The sequence below is a fragment of the Solanum verrucosum genome, unplaced genomic scaffold, assembly GCF_900185275.1.
Source record: "Solanum verrucosum unplaced genomic scaffold, falcon-dt-bn FXZP01000284.1, whole genome shotgun sequence".
Classification (NCBI taxonomy): Eukaryota; Viridiplantae; Streptophyta; class Magnoliopsida; order Solanales; family Solanaceae; genus Solanum; species Solanum verrucosum.
This window is the reverse complement of record NW_026019936.1, coordinates 1,237,312-1,260,825: the sequence shown is the minus strand read 5'-3', so window position 1 is coordinate 1,260,825 and position 23,514 is coordinate 1,237,312. Positions and strand designations below refer to the sequence as shown.

Genomic DNA, 23,514 nt, shown 5'->3' with positions numbered 1-23,514 from the left:
AATAATATAGTGTAGTAAACTACAAATAATGATATATCTAATGTAATTTTATAAGTGAAATATGTGAAGGTTAGAATATACATCGATCTTACCTTTACTTCGTTAAGGTAGATAGACTGTTTTCGGAAGAAAACCTCAGCTCAAATAACACATAGGACAATAATAGGAGTTATAAACATAGCAAGTAATAGGAAAAACACTACATAACATATTTTGAAACAAGGATTAATATTAACAATAGCCAAATAATGAGATAATCAAAATATAAAAAAATAACATATAATAATCAAAATTGTAGGACAAAAAATTACGAGAATAACATTATATATTACTATTGATATGAACAAAGAAAAGTGATAAACTATATTGCTTAAATTCTCCAAAATTATTGCTGACCTTAGTTGAATTCTCTAAAATATACTATTTTTAATACACATCTATCTACATTTTTAAAGAACACGAACAACCTAAGGTAATAAACTAATTATAATAGTGAAGATTGAGAAGTAAGTATAGGACTTTTATAAGATAAAGTGTAATTGTACATTTGTGCACTCGTGTGATGAGAAATTAGGAATGTCACTACACCTAAATAAATTAAAAAATCAAACCTCAAATTGGGTACTTTTGTCTTGGATCATGGGCTTCTTGGATCATGCACAATATCCCTCTCTCCAATGCTTAGCAATAATATAATTTATTTGAAATATAATACAATAATTTGTTCAAAACTAGAAGCAAAATCTAAATGATGTAATCTCCAAGCAACTCCCAAGTAATTTTCAAGCACCAAACATAGCTTTAAAATTTAAATTCTGACTCTACATATGTTAAGATTTGTTATTTTACCCTTAATGAAAAACTTCTATGATCGATTATGCTAATGTTTTGACATATTTAATACAATAAGTTTTAAAAATCTTATAACCACACTATTTTGAATTATCAAGATATGTTTAAGATCAGAAGTTTCAATAGTTCTCATTTCTTTCTTGAACTTTGAGCTGAGTCGAACTATGTCACGTAAATTGAAAAGGAGAGTATATATATATATATATATATATATATATCAAGAGAATATAGTCATATGGTCAAGATTTTTAACTTCATTTGGTGGTAGCTTCAAAGGGAGATGTATGCTATTATTCAAAAGGAACAAGTTCTTGATCAAGAAGCACAACAACAACAATCTTTGTGTTAATATTAGATGGAAAGAGGGATATGGAAATCAAATGTTGAGTTAGTACCAACATGTCCACGTTGTGGTTCAACAAACACAAAATTTTGTTACTACAACAACTATAGTTTGACACAACCTAGGTATTTTTGCAAAGGTTGTAGAAGGTATTGGACTAAAGGTGGTTCTTTAAGGAATGTTCCAATTGGTGGTGGATGCAGAAAAAGTAGAAGAGGTAAGTCTTCTTCTAGTACAATTCATCAACATGGTCTTATTTCAAGAAATTTGGGACATGGGGTTTGTTTAAATCATACTAATATTGATCATAATCAATCCAATAGTACTAATTCATTGGACCATCATGGTCCAACTATTGATCTTGCTTTAGTCTATTCAAATTTCTTGAATAGTGATAATTCCAAGCCATCAGAATCGGAGAACCATCAGAATCTTGACCTATCTGATGATTTATTATTGCCTAATCAAGAAGGAGTACTTGTCGCTCCATCATTTGAGTTTTCAACCATGATAGACATGGAGTTCATGACTAGCAACTTAGGTCAAGAATCGCGATTAATTGGTGATGGTGTTTATTTTAGTTCGATTCATGATGAAAAGCAAAATATTATGAATCATAGTGATGTTCATGATGATCACTATACAAATATGAATAATGTTAATGCCAATAATATTATCAACCATGATCAATTAGGTAACAATTATATGGAGCTACCTCCATTGCCTTGTGAAGATATGATGTGGTCTAATAATTCTCATGGTCATCATGATATGGTATTTCCTAATGATATTCTAAGTACAAGTCATAATTTATCAGCCGGAGGACCAGAGTCAGAGCCAGAACCAGAACCAGAACCAAAATTAGCAATAGAAGATCTGAGTCATGATCATAGCGCGAATATTGCAAATGATGGGAGCCTTTTCAACTTGTCCAATTTTGGAAATATTTTCAGGCCTTGAAATAAAAAATCATAAGGTTCATATATCACTTTATTTTGATGCAATTTTCACATTGGATGTATAATATAGTGCATGTGTACAGAAAAGGTGAAAATATTTTTCTGAATAATAATGTATAATACTTACTGAATTTGTAATATATTGGTGAAACAAACACTTCAATATACATAAGAGTTTATAAATGTTGCATTTTTGGTGATTTTCACATTTGGGATGTATTTTTTAAACTCCCTTTCACTTAGTTTTGTTTTGAATGCTTGTTTTTTTTTCTTTTTTAATGTCTGATTTATTAATCCGTCATATTTATTTTATATAATGGTGATTGATTGAACATAGAGTTAAAATAAAAAAGAAAAAAAAACATATACAAAAAGTATACTTTCCACCTTCACTAAGACTTTATTTTTATAACATATAGTTTTATGCATTGAATTAGCTATCGATTTCTCTTCATATATATTATGATGTGTTTGGACATATTTTTTTAAAATCGATGTAGTATCGTCCCAACCCTATATATCGATGATCTGATTAAGTCCAATAAATCTCAAACTCAACTTATCTTTCTTTTTGTTCCTCTTAAATTGGTGATATACTTCCAGGTTTCATATGACTTATGTGTGTGCTTGCTTTGAGACATTTTATATCTTTCTCATACTAATCTTAGCCTTTTTCGAGGAATCTCGTAGTGAATTCAAACCTAAATTTTTTCTCTCCCCTAGATTAAGCCAACTATAGGTAATGTCTGAATATTAGACTGATAATTGTTATTTTAGGCAAATAATTAAAAAAAATTAAAGTTAAATTATTTTTACTTGATTTAAATTCATTTCATAGTAATTAATGCAGATATATTTAAAATTTTATGATTTGAAAGGCAACACATGATCCAAGAAAGACTTCATGGTCCAAGAAAACTCTCCTAGACAACAATCATATTCTTGACAAATCTCTAGGATTTTTTTATTTTTTTTTGCAAGTACAATTTCATAAAAATTAATCACTTCACAAATGGTAATAACCATAAGGCAAATAATACTTAAGTTACTTCAAAGGAAAATTCAAAAAAATCCAAAAAAGAGAATTAAATAGAATAGCCAACTAAATGATGCCAACAATTACAGTCAAAGATTGTGATAGAATGTATAGAATTCTTTCCCTCTTAATCAAATATCTCATATTCTAGCCCTTGGTATAGAGAAAATGTCTGATACACGAGTATTTTTCCTTTAATGGATCTTATGTTGTGCAAAACGAAATTATTTGGAGTTTCATATTTCAGGGATGCTCCAATAGTATATATGATTCCCAGTTCATTAATCAATAGAAGACGCGTGAATAAACCAGTTGACTAAACCATTCAATAATATTCAAATGACTCTTATTACTAGAATGACCAGATTCATTTCTCGCTCACCAATCAATCCTACCAAAATTAAGTATAAAGAACCAATTAGATTGACCTATAGGTAAATCAAGATTACAGAAAAAGAATTAAACCGAAAAATGCGATTGAATTATAAGGTCTCATTTGCCTAGAAAATGTGATTGCATTTGAATCGATCGAGCAAATTCAAATTGACGATTGTCAAATTGACGAATAAACAACTAGTTTTTTTTAAAAAAAAAGATAAAACCAACTATATCCTCATATTGTACCTATATTCCAAGAATAGGGAAGATTCAATCTATTTGAAAATTTAGTTCAACTTAATTTGGAAGACCAACCAATTTGTAAATAACGGTGACAAAAAGTCAAGCCACTTAGATCATAATATTAATTGTTCAACTATATTCCCACATGCAAATAGTTTTAAATTTCACTATCATTAGAAGTAGGTCTGACTAAAACAATTGAATTTACCGTTTACTTTTACCATTTCTAATCGATATACATAAATTATACTCCCTCTGTCCCTAATTACTTGTCCATTTTTCCTTTTATAGTTGTTCCTGATTACTTGTCCATTTTGACAAATCAAGAAATGACAAAATAAATTTACCTATTATATCCTCAATTAATTACTTTGAAAAAGGTAGAATTTCATGAAAATCTTAAATTTTTAATTCATCCACTTCATAATTAATAGGGGTAAAATGGTAAATTTACTATGTCAATAATTGCTTTCATAAAGTGTTTCAATTCAAAAGTGGACAAGTAATTAGGAATAAAGGGAGTACTGGTTATATAGATATTAGAATCCCTAGATACAATTAATCATGGAATTTGAATCCATCTTACTTACTATTATTTATCGCCATTGAGCCCTATATTAAATTGCTCATGCACCAAATTAAATATAATATTCTAAGTGTTAGGTAGGGTGCTAAAGAGTCTCGTATTCTATGAAAAAAGAATAAATACTGATCTGATTATATGAACTTGAACAATTAATCTTTCCCTAATAAGTTAATTTATGGTGCTGAGTTAAACCTCCAAATCTTTACATATATATATATATATATATATATATATATATATATATATATATATTATACATTAACCATGTATATGGAAGGTTGTAATTGTATAGGTAGCCTTCCATGATCTTTTTTTTATGTCCCTCTCTTTCAACGGTGTTTTGCATCAGGTGAGTGAGTAAGACAAGGGTCGAGCCCGGTCCTATAAACATCAAGGTGATAATATAAACTTTGATGAAGCAATTTCCAAAAAGGAAAAATAAAATAAAAATTGGATTAACTATTATTTAGATTAATTCATTAATAATATTTAAATGATCTGAATGTAAAATCTTCATTAATTACACTAATAATATATATAACTCAAACTCGAAAAACATTCATTCAAGTTCAATGTACTTAAAAAAGCCAAACAAAACAATTGGTTGAGTCAAAAGCAACTTGAACAACCAAAAAAGAGAAATATTAAGAAAATCACCCCACCCCCCCCCCCACTCACCCCAAAGTCTACGTCTTGTTAGGAAGTATCTATCCTCTTTTCTTTTTCTTTTAAATAAAATTAAAACACGAGTTAGATAGAGAAGAAAATTGAACATGTGATTTAAATACTTTTAGAGAGGAAAAAGTCAAAAGTGTACTGTTTTTTTCCATATGTACACACAATTGGGCCGCAAAAAATACACATATTAATAGACTTGGTAAAGTTAATATAACGTTTTATTCCATCTTTTAAATAATATATTTCATATTTTGCCATGTTTTGACTTTTGAATATTTCTTACTATTCTCCAACTATATAGTATATATACCACAACCAAATCCTCTAATTTTCCAAACCAATTCACTACTCATCTTTTCTCTCTTTTAAGTCTCAACAAATCTTTATATTTGTAACTTCCCAAAAAAATATAAATGGAAGAAATTCAAATACCTCCTTATTTTATTTGTCCAATTTCACTAGAGATGATGAAAGACCCCGTCACGATCTCCACGGGAATAACATATGATCGCGAAAACATCGAAAAATGGATATTCTCTGCCAAGAACAACACATGTCCAGTTACAAAACAATCTCTTATTACGGGCATAGAGTTGACCCCAAATGTCACTCTTCGGAGATTTATCCAATCGTGGTGTACTATCAACGCGTCTCATGGTATTGAAAGGTTCCCTACACCAAAGCCTCCGGTTAGCAAACCACAGATAATAAAGCTCCTAAAAGAAGCGAAATCGCCTAAGATGCAAATGAAATCACTCAAGACCCTCCGATCCATTGCTTCTGAGAATGATGCTAACAAGCGTTGCATGGAATCTGCGGGGGCAATGGAGTTTTTAGCTTCTATTATTAATAATAATAATTCGAATGAAGTGTTTGAAGAAGAAGAAGAGGGTTTCATGAGTACTAAACACGAAGCGCTTAGCATCCTCTATCAACTCAAATTATCCGAACAAGGATTGAAGTCACTCATCATGAGTGGAAATGGAGAATTCATTCAATCTTTGACACGTGTCATGCAACATGGGAGCTATGAGTCTAGGGCTTACGCGGTTATGCTAATGAAAGACATGTTCGAAATATCCACACCAACTCTAGTTTTGAGTTTGAAGCAAGAATTCTTCACACAAGTTGTTCAAGTCTTGAGGGATGAGATCTCTCAAAAGGCTACAAAAGCATCATTGCAAGTGCTAGTGCACGCGTGTCCATTTGGTAGGAACAGAGTGAAAGCAGCAGAAGAAGGAACAATTAGGGTTTTGGTTGATCTTCTGCTCGATTCATCTGAAAAAAGGGTTTGTGAATTGATGTTAATTTTGTTGGATCAACTTTGTCAGAGCGCAGAAGGGAGAGCCGAGCTATTGAATCATCCCGGAGGATTAGCCATTGTGTCCAAGAAAATACTTAGGGTTTCTAAAGTGGGGAGTGAAAGGGCAATCAAGATCTTGCATTCAATCTCAAAATTTTCATCAACACCAAGTGTTGTTCAAGAGATGTTGAGTTTGGGTGTGGTGGCAAAGCTTTGTTTGGTGCTTCAAGTTGATTGTGGAAGTAAATCTAAGGAAAGAGCTAGAGAAATTCTCAAATTTCATGCTAAGGCATGGAGTAATTCTCCTTGTATACCTAATAATTTACTATCTTCATATCCATTTTAGGAATTAGGTAGAAATGAGCAAAAATTGCTTAGTAGTGGATTGTTTTTGTGTACATAATTTATTCTTTTCAGAAAATAGAAAAAAAATGGACAAAATGGTCCATGAAATTTAATTGTTCATATATATATCCATCCTCAACATTTTCATTCCCTTCTTATTTTGCATCTCCAATAGCAAGTATAGAGTGGAAATTTTTGAGATCTTAATGCTCTATTATTTCAGTAAGAAGTCCATTGCATCCCAAATTCGCGTAAGGTCCAATGAAGGATATCAGGTTAATGGGGGTAATGAAGACAGTCTATCCTAATACAAATATAATCATTAGTAATAAATTCATAATCCAACCCGTAAACTATAAATTACATATAGATAATTTTAGCATTATTCCAGAACGTAACTCCCATTCATAGTAAATATTACGAATACTATATACATTTTACGAATACTATATACATACTAGCATTATGTGTCTTTGCACACAGGATTAAATTTGAAATCATTATTTTAGAGAAAACTCTTTAATTTGGTGAGAACCAGGTATTAGACTTTTCATCATCTAAAAATTTACAATAACATTCAAAATAATCAGCTCTTATTAATTATTTGAACTTTACTAGAAGTTAAAATTTTGTGATTGTGATATGAGTGCAACTAGTCCCAATGAAAGAAATAAGTAGTAATAATTAAATGAACTTTGAAGATTGTTGGACTTCAAATCTAAGCCAATAATATGATGATTTTGAATTTTTCATAAATTTCAAAGAATAATATAAAAGAATGTGTCATCTTATAAGTAATCTCTAATAGATTGTTTTTTTTTTTAACCCGGAGAGAGAATTTACGATTGGGATAGACATGCTAATTTCGGTAGATAGACACTAAAATTTATATAAAGTTAAACAGGTAGACAGACACATCATACGTGACATAATATAAATAAGTTTGAATATATCTTACACGAATTGTCACTAAAATGAGTTGTCTACTTATTCAACTTTATATAAGTTCAAGTGTCTATTTGTGCACACCTAAAATTGAAAGGCATAAAATATCACCTGAGGTCAAGTTAGAAGGGAATATCTTGATTATTATACATAAATTGATTGTGTTCTTGCACTGTTAATGTTTATTCTATTGCAAAACGATCTAATTATACAAATATTTCAATTAAATTTACCAAGTCTTCTTACAATTTGAAATAATTGTATATTGTCTCACTACTTAATAATGTCATATCAGATTTCAAGTCAAATTCACTTAGATACATGTATTTTTAATTGCTACCAGATACAGATACACTAAAATAGGGAGAGAGGTGAGAGCGAGATAGGAGGGAGGCGAGCTAAACAATATATGTATCCTAGATATATGTGAATCACAATAGATACATGTATCTAGGATATCCAGATACATATTAAAATCCAAATACATAGGGAGAGAGGATAGCGAGAAAGGGAGAGAAGCAAGTGAGATAGGAGAGAAGGAGCGAGATAGGAGAGATGTGAGAGAGTTAGACGATATATGTGAATCCACTTGAATACAATGTATCTGCAACAAATTACTCCTAATTTGACCTAATATATCTGGGATACATGTATCTAGACGCGAAAGATACATGTTCGAAGTTCAAATTCTGATAAGATTCGTAATATTAAAATCTTATATAAAAAAAAATAATTTACTTTTAAACTAGTGTAATTTGTGTTAATTGGCCTTATTCTATTTATACATTGGCTTAGATTAACTTGAATAGGCAAGGAAATATGCGATGGAATATTGCAAGCAATATTAAACTAGATAAATTAAAAGGTTGAATCAATTAAAAAAATACAAGGTGATTGTTAGATATAGCTATAACTCTTAAATTGATTTGAGCTAATTATTTATTTTTAAAAAATCACATAAATTGAAACCTAGTAATCTAGTTGTTGCCAACTGTTTCTTTCTCTCACTAATAAATAAAACACGAGTTATTATAAATAAAAAGGATACATTCATGTGTTTTTATTACTTTTAGAGAGAGAAAGTCAAAAGTGAGCTGTTTTTTTCTTCTTCTTACGTACACACATTTAGGCCACCGAAAATACACATAAAAGACTACCCCTTTTGAGCTAGTAATGTTTCCTTCGTTTTATTTTACTTGATCTGTATATCAAAAATTGATATTTTATATCTATCTAACAATTAATAAAATTTATTACATAAAATAGAAACTGATAAATTTAGAATTTCAAAAAATAATTAATCAAGTTAGTTTATATGGCTACAACTTTGATTAAAAATTTTTCAAGGCGGGTGTTAGTTCAACTAGGATCAAATAATATAAAACGGAGAGAGTATTTATTAAAGCGCTAAATAAATATTCCTTTTAAATACTCCTTTCGTTATTTTGTTTTACTTATTATTAAACATTATATTTTACTTGTTAGCATATCATACTCTATGCTTAACATGAAATACTTACTTTTCAAAACTTAAAACCAGATATAAATTAACATATTGTTTTTATCAAGGATAGATATAGTCTAAACTGAACAAGTAAAAAGTAATGGAAGTATTTAAATAGTATAATTAATAAATACCCTTTGAAAAGTCTTATTCTTCTATTTGCGTGTTGACTTTGAAAAGCTCAATCTCCAAATCATATATATAAGCACAACCAAATCCTCCATTTTTTCAAACCAATTCACTACTCATCTAAAGTTTCAACAAATCAAAGTTTCCTCTTTTTTTTTTGGTCAATTTGAAACTTTCTTATAAGATTGATCTCCTTCTTAGATTAATCTTGAAATTTTCCAAAATATACAAATGGAAGAAATTCAAGTACCTTCTTATTTTATTTGCCCCATTTCACTTGAGATGATGAAAGATCCTATCACGATCTCTACAGGAATAACATATGATCGAGAAAACATTGAAAAATGGATATTCTCTGAAAAGAAGAACACTTGTCCGGCTACGAAACAGTCTCTTACATGCATAGAGTTGACCCCAAATGTTACTCTGCGACGATTAATCCAATCGTGGTGTACTATCAATGCGTCTCATGGTATTGAAAGGTTCCCTACACCAAAGCCTCCGGTAAGCAAACCACAAATCATAAAGCTCCTAAAAGAAGCGAAATCGCCTAAATTGCAAATGAAATCTCTCAAGAGACTCAGATCCATAGCTTCTGAGAATGATGCTAACAAACATTGCATGGAATCTGCGGGGGCAATGGAGTTTTTAGCTTCTATAATTAATAATAATAATTCGAATGAAGTGTTTGAAGAAGAAAAAGAGGGTTTCATGAGTACTAAAGACGAAGCGCTTAGCATCCTCTATCAACTCAAATTATCCGAACAAGGATTGAAGTCACTCATCATGAGTGGAAATGGAGAATTCATTCAATCTTTGACACGTGTCATGCAACATGGGAGCTATGAGTCTAGGGCTTACGCGGTTATGCTAATGAAAGACATGTTCGAAATATCCACACCAACTCTAGTTTTGAGTTTGAAGCAAGAATTCTTCACACAAGTTGTTCAAGTCTTGAGGGATGAGATCTCTCAAAAGGCTACAAACGCATCATTGCAAGTGCTAGTGCACGCGTGTCCATTTGGTAGGAACAGAGTGAAAGCAGCAGAAGAAGGAACAATTAGGGTTTTGGTTGATCTTCTGCTCGATTCATCTGAAAAAAGGGCTTGTGAATTGATGTTAATTTTGTTGGATCAACTTTGTCAGAGCGCAGAAGGGAGAGCCGAGCTATTGAATCATCCAGGAGGATTAGCCATTGTGTCCAAGAAAATACTTAGGGTTTCAAAAGTAGGGAGTGAAAGGGCAATTAAGATCTTACATTCAATCTCAAAGTTTTCATCAACACCAAGTGTTGTTCAAGAGATGTTGAGTTTGGGTGTGGTATCAAAGCTTTGTTTGGTGCTTCAAGTTGATTGTGGAAGCAAAGCTAAGGAAAGAGCTAGAGAAATTCTCAAATTTCATGCTAAGGCATGGAGTAATTCTCCTTGTATACCTAATAATTTACTATCTTCATATCCATTTTAGGAATTAGGTAGAAATGATCAAAAATTGCTTAGTAGTGGATAATATTTGTGTACATAATTTATTCTTTTCAGAAAATAGAAAAAAAATGGACAAAATGGTCCATGAAATTTAATTGTTCACATATATCCATCTTCAACATTTTGATTCCCTTCTTATTTTTGAGATCTTAATGCTCTATTATTTCAGTAAGAAGTCTATGATAGACATTTTATTTGTCACATTTTTTTTTTGAAATTTAATCTACATAAACTATGATAGACATTTATTATCATACATCTCAAATTATTTGTCAAATATTTTTTAAAAAAAATTAATCTACATAAACTATGATAGACATTTATTATCATCATATGAATATGAAAAGAATTGAATCTTGTAGTAATACTTTTTTGTCTTATTACTCCCTTTGTTCAACAATAGTTGTCCAGTATTGACTTGAGACAGTGATTAAAAAATAGTATGATAGAGGTAATTTTAGCAAATCACCCCTATTAAATATAAATTATCTAAATATAAAATGAATAGTATTTAATAACAAAGGTAAAATAGATATAAATGATAAATTATATTATAATGATTTTATAATCTGAACAAATATTGTTGGACCTTCAAAAATATTATAATAAACAAATAATGACGAAGGGAGTGAGTATTGAAAAATAAAATTCAATAGAATATAATCTAACTATTGTTGGAAAAAATATATTCTTATTCATTATCAATGATTTTTCTTAATTTGCTATAATAGTCCTTTAGCTGTTGAAGGTTTTGACTACTTTATTGTATGATATTTTTCCATATATATATATCCTGAGAATAACGTTTTTCTTTTACAGTAAAGAACATTAAAAAAAATCTGATTCTCCATTTTTTTTTGTTGGGATATCCACTTTTAAAAAAAATTGTAATTTTTAGAGTTTCTAATTTAATTTTATATTAGAAGAGCTTGTTGAATTCGAGCGATACACTTAAATCCGGTGAAATATTCTGAAGAACAACGTCAATAGGCATGCCTCAATAGCTTCGAAAATTTCTGTGGTTTTCCAACAACTATTAATTTCGATAATTCTTTAAGCTTCAAGAATTTCCATGATTTTTCAATATTTTCAATAAATATTAATTTTGATAATACTTCAAGCTTAGAGAATTTCCGTGATATTTAAATATTTTCCAATAACTATTAATTTTGATAGTGCTTCAAACTTCAAATTTTTTAAATATTTTGTAACATCTCACACCTAGAAATGACTATAAAGAGTTTAAAATATGAAAATATTGATTTTTGGAAAGGATAAGAAAATCTGGAAATTTTTGTCTAAGTTAAGAAGTGAGTTTTGGCCTTTTTCAAACGGCCATAACTCCTAGCTCAAGATGATTTAGGAGAAGATCTGGATATTTTTGGAAACCTCTTGGAATAATATTTCCAACGCCGCCAAGTTTGCACGATTCCGAGTTCGTATGAGTAAGTTATGCCCTTTGGAAGTTGGGCTATTGGATTAAGGAAAGTCCAAATCCGGATTTGTGAGGGTTAAACTAGTCTTTTTCTTACCTAATTTGCCTATTTCGTTTTTAGGAATTAATTGGGGTAAAACAAGACTTTATTCAGTTTTAAAAAAAATTAGATTTTACGCTAGGGCTTGGAGAGGAGAAGATAGAAGAGAAAAGAGGAGAGAAATCAAGAAATCGCCAAGAACGTTCAAGCTTTGCGAGTGGAATTCGTCGGGGGTGATCCCTATTAAGGTATGTGAGAATTCTTTCATGTTGGGTTAGTTCACGCACACACTAACTTGTTTCAATTCAGCGAAATTGGTGTTGTTTGAATGTTAAGAAAGTGAAGTTCTTGAAGAACATTGTTGAATTCTTGTGGGTTGATTGTTGAATGCCTAGTGTTGATTTGATTCGTGTTTCCGGGTTGTCTTTCGAGTTAAATCTATCATGTATTGAGGGTATAAATGATCCTAAGTGTTTGGGGAAAGGACCACTGAAGTTTAGAGGGTTTAGAGATTAAAAACGAAGGAGAAAAGTCGGAGATTTTCTGGGCAAGGGCTTGGGGCGCTGCGCCTGCCAGAGTGCCACAAAAGTTCCTTTGAACTTTGGCCTCTGGCGTGTTGCGCCAGCCAAAGCGCCACAGGTAGCCCTCTGATGTTTGAGGGCTGGCACCCCACGCCTTTCAGAACGCCAGGGACGCCAGTTCTCCCCATTCGTTCCTCACCTTCTCATACTTGTTCCTAAGTGATGTACCTATGTTTCCTAGTCAATTTCAACACTCTAAAGTACATCTAAACACCATGAAATCATCCATAAACATGAGATCATGAACCTTGAATCCATAATTCAATTTAAGGAAAGTTAAGTTCAAAGTCAAAAAAGTTAAGAGTTAAGTCTATAAGTTAAGAAGCAAGTCAAAGCAAAGTTTCTTAAAGCTTCCAAGGGTTTTTAACAATGTTTTATCGTCGTTTTAAGACCTAAGTTTTGAAGTTAAGCAAAGAGTAAATTATGGTTTGAAGTTCTTTCTTCAAAGAGATCTATGTGGACTATGTATGCCCAAAGAAGTTTTAAAGAAATGTTTTCTCATTTAAACGAGATCGGAAACTGAGATTTCCAAAGATGCCTTTGGGCTAGTTTTCAAAAAAGAATAATGGCTTTCTAAATAAAGCAAGAAGGGAAAACTGAGAATTCCAAGATAGCCTTTGAGCTAAGTTTTGAGCACTAGTCTCAAATCAGCAAAAAGAAATATGTTTTAAAAACTTAAGAGCCAGTACATTTTTGGGAGTAGTATCGAGCATCGAATAGAGGGAGCGTTCAAAGAACCCACAGCCCCCACAGAACCATGTCTCCACCATGGGTAGACGAAGTTCATACTTTTTAGATGAATCATTTTCAAATTAGACTAGTGGATCCATTGGGCAGTTCAGGTCCTATACTTTTGGCCAGGTATAGGATGCTCTGGCAGCGTGAGGTTGATCGCTGTATCATCACTATAGCTCTTATATAATGGTTGTCGGTTAGAGAAACTCTCACAACAGTTATTGTATTTTTATATACATCAGTTCATTTGTATTTCTACATACATCTCAGATTTATAGTATCTTTGCATACATACATAGTTTATAGCATGTTTTTAAACAACTTTTCTTTATATTGCACTTGTTTAAAATTGCTTTATATTGAAATGAGTCAGTCAAGTTGAGTTGAGTTGAGCCAAGTAAGTTATTCAGTTTCTTTCAGATTTCCTTCTAGTTTATGCTGCTTAGCATTTCAACTCGCATACTCGTACATTCAATGTACTGATGCCAGTTGGCCTGCATCGTATTATGATGCAGATTCAGGTAACCAGGATCAGCATCCAGTGCCTCGTTGATCCAGTTGAGCAGCTCAGAGTCAGTGGTGAGCCTCCTTGTGTTCCAGATGACTCTTTTTATTCACTTTCAGTCTTTCATTTATTAGGATGTTGTGGGGTTTTTCCCAACATCCATCTCAATATTTTAGAGGCTTCATGGACAATTAGATAGATAGTAGTTCAGTAGTCTTTACATTATTCATTCAGATGTTGTTTAAAGACTAAGTTGCCATTTTGGCTACGATGTTATTTCCTTAAGTTATTGTTTAAACTTATTATGTTGAGAAATTCTTCCGCTGAGTTCATAAAGCCAGGCCAAGGGTTCGCTTGGGACCAGCGATGGTCTTCGAGTGTCAGTCCCGCCCAGGATGTAGACTCGGGGCGTGACATATTTTTCAACAACTGTTAATTTCGATAATACTTTGAAAATTTGTGGACATGAGTGCAACAAGTCCGTCAATTGAAAGAAGGAAGCATCAAGTGGTTAAGCTTTGAATATTGTAATTAATTGGACTTTAAAATTTAGCCACTTATTTTGATGATCCATGAATTCTCCAAACGACTTTAGAAAAATAAATGTAAATTTGTGTGAACTTAGTTGACTTTTCTAATTATTGAATTCATCATTAATTAAATTGGATAATTTGACTTGGAAATTCAATAGTATATACTATGAGCTCATTTCAACTTGTACCATTTCTTTTGTAGCTATTTTAGAAAAGGATGGCTATCTGTCAAACTCAAGTGTTTGTTAGGATCAACTTGTAAGTTAATACTTCTCCGTCTTAAATTATTTATTGTATTTTTTACGCACTTTTAAAAAAGATAATAACTATAAGAAATTTTGATTATTTTACTTTTATTTATATCTTGTGATATAGTCTTTCTATTCATTGAATAAAACCCCATAATAAGTTTTATGTGATTATCTTTTAAAAAAAATAAAATACTATTAAGAGTAAAATAAGAAAAAAATTAATTAATTTTATCTTGAACTTCTAAAATGTTGAATAATTTGAGATAATTACTTTTGAAAATCAATAACAATAACATACCTAATGTAATCCGACAAGTGAGATTTGAAAAAGACAAGATAGAACATGATATACATAATTAGTCTTTCTTTAAGGGATAGAGAATGTAACACCCCATATTCTACGTGAACTAGTTCTATTTATATGATGCTTATAAATTTCCGTGTGGTATAGTTTTGGACTCGATTTGCTATGCAACTAGTGACAATAGAATAGGTTTAAAGTGAACTGCCCATAGATTTTGATGCGACCCGATTAAGTTGACGTCAATGGAAGTATTTAAACTTGAGATCATAAGGTGGTATTTGAGTCTAAAGTTTAAATTGACATAGTGTATATAAGTTTTAAGTTAAATTAAAGGTATTAAGGTCGATAAATGGAATAAGATATTGAGGTGCTTGATTGACTACACTAAACTAGTAGGTGCATCACTTACTTTGACTTATTGACTAGCCCAAGGGACCAAGTAGGTGCATCACCTACTAAGACTCTTTCGATCATGTTATTGGGCCAAGTGCACTACCACATACTTGTATCAATCTGGCCCAAGTTGATTAGAAGAATAAGGGGAAAATGGACAGCCAAGGCCCAATCTTTCCAAGCCCACAAGAAATAATTTGAATGGAAAAGTAGGTGCATCACCTACTTAAATGTGTGCCTAAATTAAAGACACATGTTGGCTGCAAATGAAGTACAAGAAAGGTGGCAAAAGGCCCAATGTTCTTAGGTCCAAAAAGGCCCAAGTGAAAAGTCCAAGTAGGTGGGTCACCTATTTGACAAATTATGGCCCAAAATGAGTGAGAACGTCGGCCAAAGCAGGTCCCTTTAAAAGGGATAGATATCAGTTTTTCCAACCATTTTTACTTTGACAAAAAAATCTGATTTCTAGAGCTTTCCCTCTTCTCTCTCTTAGCTTCATACATCAGCCATTAAATACCATTAGGGTTCTTGAACATAAGGGAGTTCAAGCTATTAGAATGTATAATTTAAGGCAATCTTTTACCTTGAAGAATCCAAGTCTTAGCAAGTGGTAGTTCTGTCCAGCAAGGTAAGTTACTGCAATTTTCTCCCTTTTGTGCTTGAGTAAATTAGGACACTTGGTATGTGTTAGTGAGTTGGAAATTGTTACTTTTACATGGTGTAATATTGGGGGGGCTGTTCTAGTGATTAGTGCATGTTGGGACAGCCATGAAGGGGAGTCCTCTTTAAATTCAATTATGAGCTTGTTTGAGCACTTTAAAAGTAATGTTAGTTCTTCAGGTGTTGGTGATCAGAAACCATGATTCATATTGCTTCCATTACATTATTATGTTTAAGGATTGCTTTATGCATGTTATGATAAGGGATGTGACTGGATGTGCGGGAAAGTTATGGAGACGTTAAATGACTTAAATATTGCAAGGAGTTTTGGGGAAGACTTGATACGAAGGTTGTACGATATATAGACACGATTAAAGGGTAAGGGAAGGAAAGAAAACATTGGCTAGATAAATTGCATGCTTACTGCTTGGTTACTATTTGGGTGAGATCAAGTAGCTCAAATTGATTGATTAACTACTAATACTAGTCTTACAACTTATTTTATTGTAGATTAGTAATCTGAAGAGAAGGAGATTAAGTCATACATATTGAATTGTATAGCAAGGTATGTAAGGCTATTCGATTTCCTATTTCTTTTGCATGAATGCAACATTTGCATAACAAAAAGTAAGCTTTCTAAGTGCCCTTGGTAGTGACTGATCCATAGTTGCAGTTTCTACTCCCTAGAGCAGTAAAGTGAGTACTCTAATATGAGTTTATTACTAAATGTACGCGCTTACTCTACCAAGTATTAGCATGCAATGTTTAAACTTGTTTCATCGTCAAAGTACCCTTGGCACCTATTTCCCTTATATAAACCAAAATGATCCTAGATTACACATGGTACATATGTTTATATGTTGGATATATACAATTTTCCCATATCATGCCAACTTGCTTCAATTATCTATATATGTGTCATCTTTTCATATGTTCATATGTTCCCTTTATTGATTATTACTCCCATTGTGTTAGACTATAATGTTACCTCACAAGATCTCTACTTGCTTTATTGTACATTTTATATGTACTTACTTGGAATATGTATCCATCCTAAAGTTAAATCTACCCACGTTCTCCCTTGGTTTCACGTTCACGAATACCTTGTATTTGATATTAGTTAGTGAGTATTTGGCTATCATATAGAGTTCAAATCTCTTGGCTGAATGTTAAATATCTTCACTTGATATGTGCTTCAATTTGAAATGTCAAAATGCTTACTGAGTCATATAAGCTCATAAGTATTACACGTTCATGTCACATTTGCTTCCCATGTCATTGTTATTATCGTAAGTCCATATTCATATGTCTTCTACTACTGGTCTATAGTTTCAAATCTCAACAATGATTATGACCACCAAAACAACAATCTCAAAAAAGTTATGGAGATCAAAACAATAATCTCAAAGATTAAAAAGTCTAAAAGAAGCAATATGTATAATTATGGGTGGCAGCCCAGGGGCAAATGCCTAGCATGGGTCGATCCCAATTGGTATAGAAGGGTGGCAGCTCAGGGGCGAAAGCCTAGCATGGGCCGATCCCAATTGGTATAAGAGGGTGGCAACTCAGGGGCAAAAGTCTAGCATGGGTCGATCCCAATTTGTGGAATTATGAGAACAGCATCCCAGGGGTTAAAATGCCTAGCATGAGTCATCCTCTTCTACCGTTGATCAGCTGGTCATTTGTATCATATGTCTTATAAATATTAAAATGTAAAGAAAAGTAAAGTATGTAACATACACGATTCCACAAGTATAAGCAAATGTGGTCTGTAATCCTTATCCATTGGTATTTGGTTTCACTTGAGCTCTCATTTTACATATGGTTGTATTATGCCATGCATATTCAGTACATTCTTTCGTACTGACGTCCCTTATTGGAGACGCTGCATTTCATGTTGCAGGTACATGTACTCAACTAGTAGATCTCCCCAATAGAAGCACATGATACTCAACGGTTGTTGGTGAGCTTCAGGTTGATTCGGGACTTTGCCGAGTCTTTACTATGCTTATTTCATAGTGGTACAATCATGGATTCCAGTAGAGGCTTTGTAGACATTGTAATAATATCATCTGAATTCATAGTTTCACTTGTCACATGTATCGGTTCAGCTAGTCAACATGTGTTGTATATGAAGCTTGTCATTAGTAAATATATTTGCATAGTAGTAGTTTACTTTCTCATCATAGGTGACTTGTAAAGCATGTGTTCATATGGTACTTGTCCGCCTCACCTAGGGTTAGGGTGTGACAGAGAAGTTATTCTAATAGGACTCGAGACAAATTTGTAATAAGACAACAAAATAATAAGATACAAATCAAATACAACAACCTATAATAATACACATCAAAATTCATCATTCAAGAAAAATGATGTTTGTATTATATATATATATATATATATATATTAAATATAAGTGTATTTTTCTCAATATTCCGAGAGAAAAAATGCACACAATATTATTGACCCTTGTAAAATTCCTCAAGCTAAACTATATACAGATACATTTCTCTGTAACAAATCACTCTCTATAATGATATTTTATTATAAATTAATTATTTTTTATAATAACATTTTATTATAATAATAGAAATATTACATCGTTAAAAAAAGTTTGATTGCCACCCAAATGTATTGCTTAATGATCAATAAAGTGAGTTAAGCATTTTGAGGTCTCATCAAATTAAATATCAGCAGAAACAAAATATTAGGTGATTTGTTTTCATATGTTCTAACTTTGGTGAACATAATTACTTCATACCTGTTGTTGATGGAAGATAATATGTATTCTATAAAATTAACCGAGATACGTGCAAGCTGGCTTGAATACCACGATTATAATAAAATAAAAACAGTTTGATTGGAATGCTTCAATTAGTACCTATTCTTAACTGCCAACTAGTGCAACATGAAATAAAAATAACCTATTGAAAATTTCTTTGAAATTTTGAGTACTCAAAAGAAAATTTCAATTAAAACCTGGTCTTAACTACTAACTGCAACATGAACTATAAATAACCTGTTGAAAATTTCATGCAAATTTTCATTACTCAAAAAAAATAAAAAAAAATACGTAAGAAATAAATAAAAAGACAAGAGAATTGGTAAAGGTCAAAATGGGGAAGAATTAGTAACTTTGTGCAAGTCTTTTATTTTTATTAAAATTCATTAAATATTTATAATTATATAATTGTGAACTAAGATACTATTGTGTATTAACTTAGAGGCGATTGTACGAATATATAAATTTCAAATTTTTAATCCTCCTAATATAAATCGAAGTTGATAAAGAAAATTAAACAATAACCAAAACCCTCCATCAGCATTAATTTTTATTAAAAATATATTTTACGTGGTGTCTGCATTGGAGCCCCGATTAAATATGTATCATGCATTGCAAGTTCCATTTTGGGGATGGAGCTTTCAACATAATTTTTTTCAAACCCAAGGCTTGAACCCGAGACAACAAATTAATAGTGGAGCAGTTCCACCATTATACCACACCTAATTTTAATTTTATTTCAAATGATTTAACCTTAAAAGTTTTCTTTATACTCATCATAGATAACATTATTTTTATAATAACATAAATTAAATATATAATATATTTTAAAATTTCATGTTTAATCAAATTAATAACGTGAATAAAAAATAAAAAGTAAGTCTTGTCGGCAGTCTTTATTTACACTAATAAAACACGAGTTTATAATACATAAAATAAAACGAAATATATATTATTATTAACTTTTATTCTTATTAGATAGAAAAAGTCAAAATGTGTTCACTTTTTTTCCTACGTATACATGTAATTTGGCCTATTTAATTTGCCGTGTTTAATTTTGACTTTAAAAACCTCTTTCCAATATTCTCAACTTATATATATATATATATATATATATATAACCATAAAAGCTTAAACTTCTTCATCTACTCAAAATAACAAAAAAATATTCTCTTGTTCTTGATTTCTCCTTCTTTGATTAATCTTGAAATTTTCCAAAATATACAAATGGAAGAAATCCAAGTACCTCCTTATTTTATTTGTCCGATTTCTCTAGAGATGATGAAAGATCCAGTCACGATCTCGACAGGAATAACATATGATCGAGAAAACATCGAAAAATGGATATTCTCTGCAAAGAACAACACTTGTCTGGCTACGAAGCAGTCTCTTACATGCATAGAGTTGACCCCAAATGTCACTCTTCGGAGATTTATCCAATCGTGGTGTACTATCAATGCGTCCCATGGTATTGAAAGGTTCCCTACACCAAAACCTCCGGTTAGCAAACCACAAATAATAAAGCTCCTAAAAGAAGCGAAATCGCCTAAGATGCAAATGAAATCTCTCAAGAGACTCAGATCCATAGCTTCTGAGAATGATGCTAACAAACGTTGCATGGAATCTGCGGGGGCAACAGAGTTCTTAGCTTCTATTATTAATAATTCGAATGAAGTGTTTGAAGAAGAGGGTTTCATGAGTACTAAAGACGAAGCGCTTAGCATCCTCTATCAACTCAAATTATCCGAACAAGGGTTAAGGTCACTCATCATGAGTGGCAATGGAGAATTCATTGAATCTTTGACACGTGTCATGCAACAAGGGAGCTATGAGTCTAGGGCTTACGCAGTTATGCTAATGAAAGACATGTTCGAAGTATCCACACCAACTCTACTTTTGAGTTTGAAGCAAGAATTCTTTATACAAGTGGTTCAAGTCTTGAGGGATGAGATCTCTCAAAAGGCGATGAAAGCATCATTGCAAGTGCTAGTGAACGTGTGTCCATTTGGGAGGAACAGAGTGAAAGCAGCAGAAACAGGAACAATTAGGGTTTTGGTTGATCTTCTGCTCGATTCATCTGAAAAAAAGGCTTGTGAATTGATGTTAATTTTGTTGGATCAACTTTGTCAGAGCGCAGATGGGAGAGCCGAGCTATTGAATCATCCAGGAGGATTAGCCATTGTGTCCAAGAAAATACTTAGGGTTTCAAAAGCAGGGAGTGAAAGGGCAATCAAGATCTTACATTCAATCTCAAAGTTTTCATCAACACCAAGTGTTGTTCAAGAGATGTTGAGTTTGGGTGTGGTATCAAAGCTTTGTTTGGTGCTTCAAGTTGATTGTGGAAGCAAAGCTAAGGAAAGAGCTAGAGAAATTCTCAAATTTCATGCTAAGGCATGGAGTAATTCTCCTTGTATACCTAATAATTTATCATCTTCATATCCATTTTAGGAATTAGGATGGAAAAAAAAGTAAAAATTGCTTAGTAGTGGATAATATTTGTGTACATAATTTATTTTTTTTAGAAAATAGAAAAAAAGAAAAGGACAAAATAGTCCATGAAATTTAGTTGTTCATATTCATCTTCAACTTTTTTGATGCTCTTCTTATTTTTGCATCTCCAATTGCAAGTATAGAGTGGTTATTTTTGATATATATGATTTCATTAAGAAGTCTATTGCATCCCACATTCGCGTAAAGGCACGAAATGACATCTGTAATATACACAGTCTAGCCTGAAACACAAATATAATCATTAGTAAGAAAGTCATAGTTCAGCCCGTAAACTATATATTACACGAAGAAAATTTTAGCGTTATTCCACGACGTAACTCCCATTCATAGTAAAAACTGTGAATACTATATACATATAGTCAAAAACTAGCATACTGTGTCTTTGCACACAAGATTGAAAATTGAAATCATAATTTTAGAGAAAACTCTTTTATTTGGTGAGAACCAGGTATTAGACTTTTCACAATCTAAGAAACTACAATAGCATTCAAAATAATCAGCTCTTATTAATTATTTGAACTTTACTAGAAGTTAAAATTTTTTGATTGTGATATGAGTGCAACTAGTCCCAATGAAAGAAACGAGTATTAATAATTAGGTGAACTTTGAAGATTGTTGGACTTTAAATCTAAGCCAATAATATGATGATTTTGAATTTTCATAAATTTTAAAGAATAATATAAAAGAAAGTGTCATCTTATAAGTAATAATCTCTAATAGATTGATTTTTTTTAACCCGGAGAGAGAATTTACAATTGGGATAGACATGCTAATTTCGGTAAGGAGACACTAAAATTTATATAAAGTTAAACAGGTAGATAGACACATCATATGTGACATAATATAAATAAGTTCGAATAAATTTTACACGAATTGTCACTAAAATGTGTTGTCTACTTGTTCAACTTTATATAATTATTTAAATGTCTATTTGTGCACGTCACCTAAAATTGAAAGGCATAAAATATCACCTGAGGTCAAGTTAGAAGGGTATATCTATGTCTTATACATATCTTGATTATTATACATAAATTGATTGTGTTCTTGCATTGTTAATATTTATTCAATTGCAAAACTATCTAATTATACAAATATTTCAATTAAATTTACTAAATCTTCTTATAGTTTGAAATAATTGTATATTGTCTCACTAATTAATAATGTCATATCAAATTTCAAGTCAAATCTACTTAGATACATGTATTTTTAATTGCTACCAGACACAAATACAATGAAATAGGGAGAGAGGTGAGTGAGTGAGTGAGTGAGTGAAGGAGAGAGGTGAGAGCGAGATAGGAGGGAGGCGAGCTAAACAATCTATGTATCCTAGATATATGTGAATCACAATAGATACATGTATCTAGGATATCCAGATACATATTAAAATCCAAATGCATAGGGAGAGAGGATAGCGAGAAAGGGAGAGAAGCAAGTGAGATAGGAGAGAGGGAACGAGATAGGAGAGATGCGAGAGAGTCAGACGATATATGTGAATCCACTTGAATACAATGTATTTGCAACAAATTACACATAATTTTGACCTAATGTATCTGAGATACATGTATCTAGACGCGTAAGATATATGTCCGAAGTTCAAATTCAGATAAAATTCGTAATATTAAAAACTTGTATAAAAGAAAATAATTTACTCTTAAACTAGTGTAATTTGTGTTAATTTGGCCTTATTCTATTTATACATAGGCTTACATTAACTTGCATAGGCAAGCAAATACGCGATGAAATATTGCAAGCAATATTAAACTAGATAAATTAAAAGGTTGAATCAATTAAAAAAATACAAGGTGATTGTTAGATATAGCTATAACTCTAAATTGATTTGAGCTAATTATTTATTTTTAAAAATCACATAAATTGAAACCTAGTAATCTAGTTGTTGCCAACTGTTTCTTTCTCTCACTAATAAATAAAACACGAGTTATTATAAATAAAAAGGGTACATTCATGTGTTTTTATTACTTCTAGAGAGAGAAAGTCAAAAGTG

The 23,514-nt window shown here is 31.5% G+C and overlaps 5 protein-coding genes across 5 annotated transcripts in view; 4 read left to right on the top strand and 1 right to left on the bottom strand.

The window, feature by feature from the left end:
* Positions 1–23,514, bottom strand: part of LOC125836196 (F-box protein SKIP22-like) — a 218,576-nt gene that overhangs the window by 7,347 nt on the left and 187,715 nt on the right. The gene's annotated exons all lie outside the window — the stretch shown is intronic.
* LOC125836339 (dof zinc finger protein DOF3.5-like) lies at positions 1,208–2,155 on the top strand. Its single transcript, XM_049515523.1, has one exon. It carries the CDS (start codon positions 1,208–1,210, stop codon positions 2,153–2,155), a length of 948 nt encoding a protein of 315 aa, XP_049371480.1.
* Positions 5,489–6,724, top strand: LOC125836232 (E3 ubiquitin-protein ligase PUB22-like). Its single transcript, XM_049515390.1, has one exon. The coding sequence runs from the start codon at positions 5,489–5,491 to the stop codon at positions 6,722–6,724; it is 1,236 nt and encodes a 411-aa protein (XP_049371347.1).
* On the top strand, positions 9,481–10,888 carry LOC125836247 (E3 ubiquitin-protein ligase PUB22-like). The gene has a single exon (XM_049515415.1). The coding sequence runs from the start codon at positions 9,533–9,535 to the stop codon at positions 10,763–10,765; it is 1,233 nt and encodes a 410-aa protein (XP_049371372.1). The 5' UTR covers positions 9,481–9,532; the 3' UTR covers positions 10,766–10,888.
* LOC125836263 (E3 ubiquitin-protein ligase PUB23-like) lies at positions 20,229–21,458 on the top strand. The gene has a single exon (XM_049515438.1). It carries the CDS (start codon positions 20,229–20,231, stop codon positions 21,447–21,449), a length of 1,221 nt encoding a protein of 406 aa, XP_049371395.1. The 3' UTR covers positions 21,450–21,458.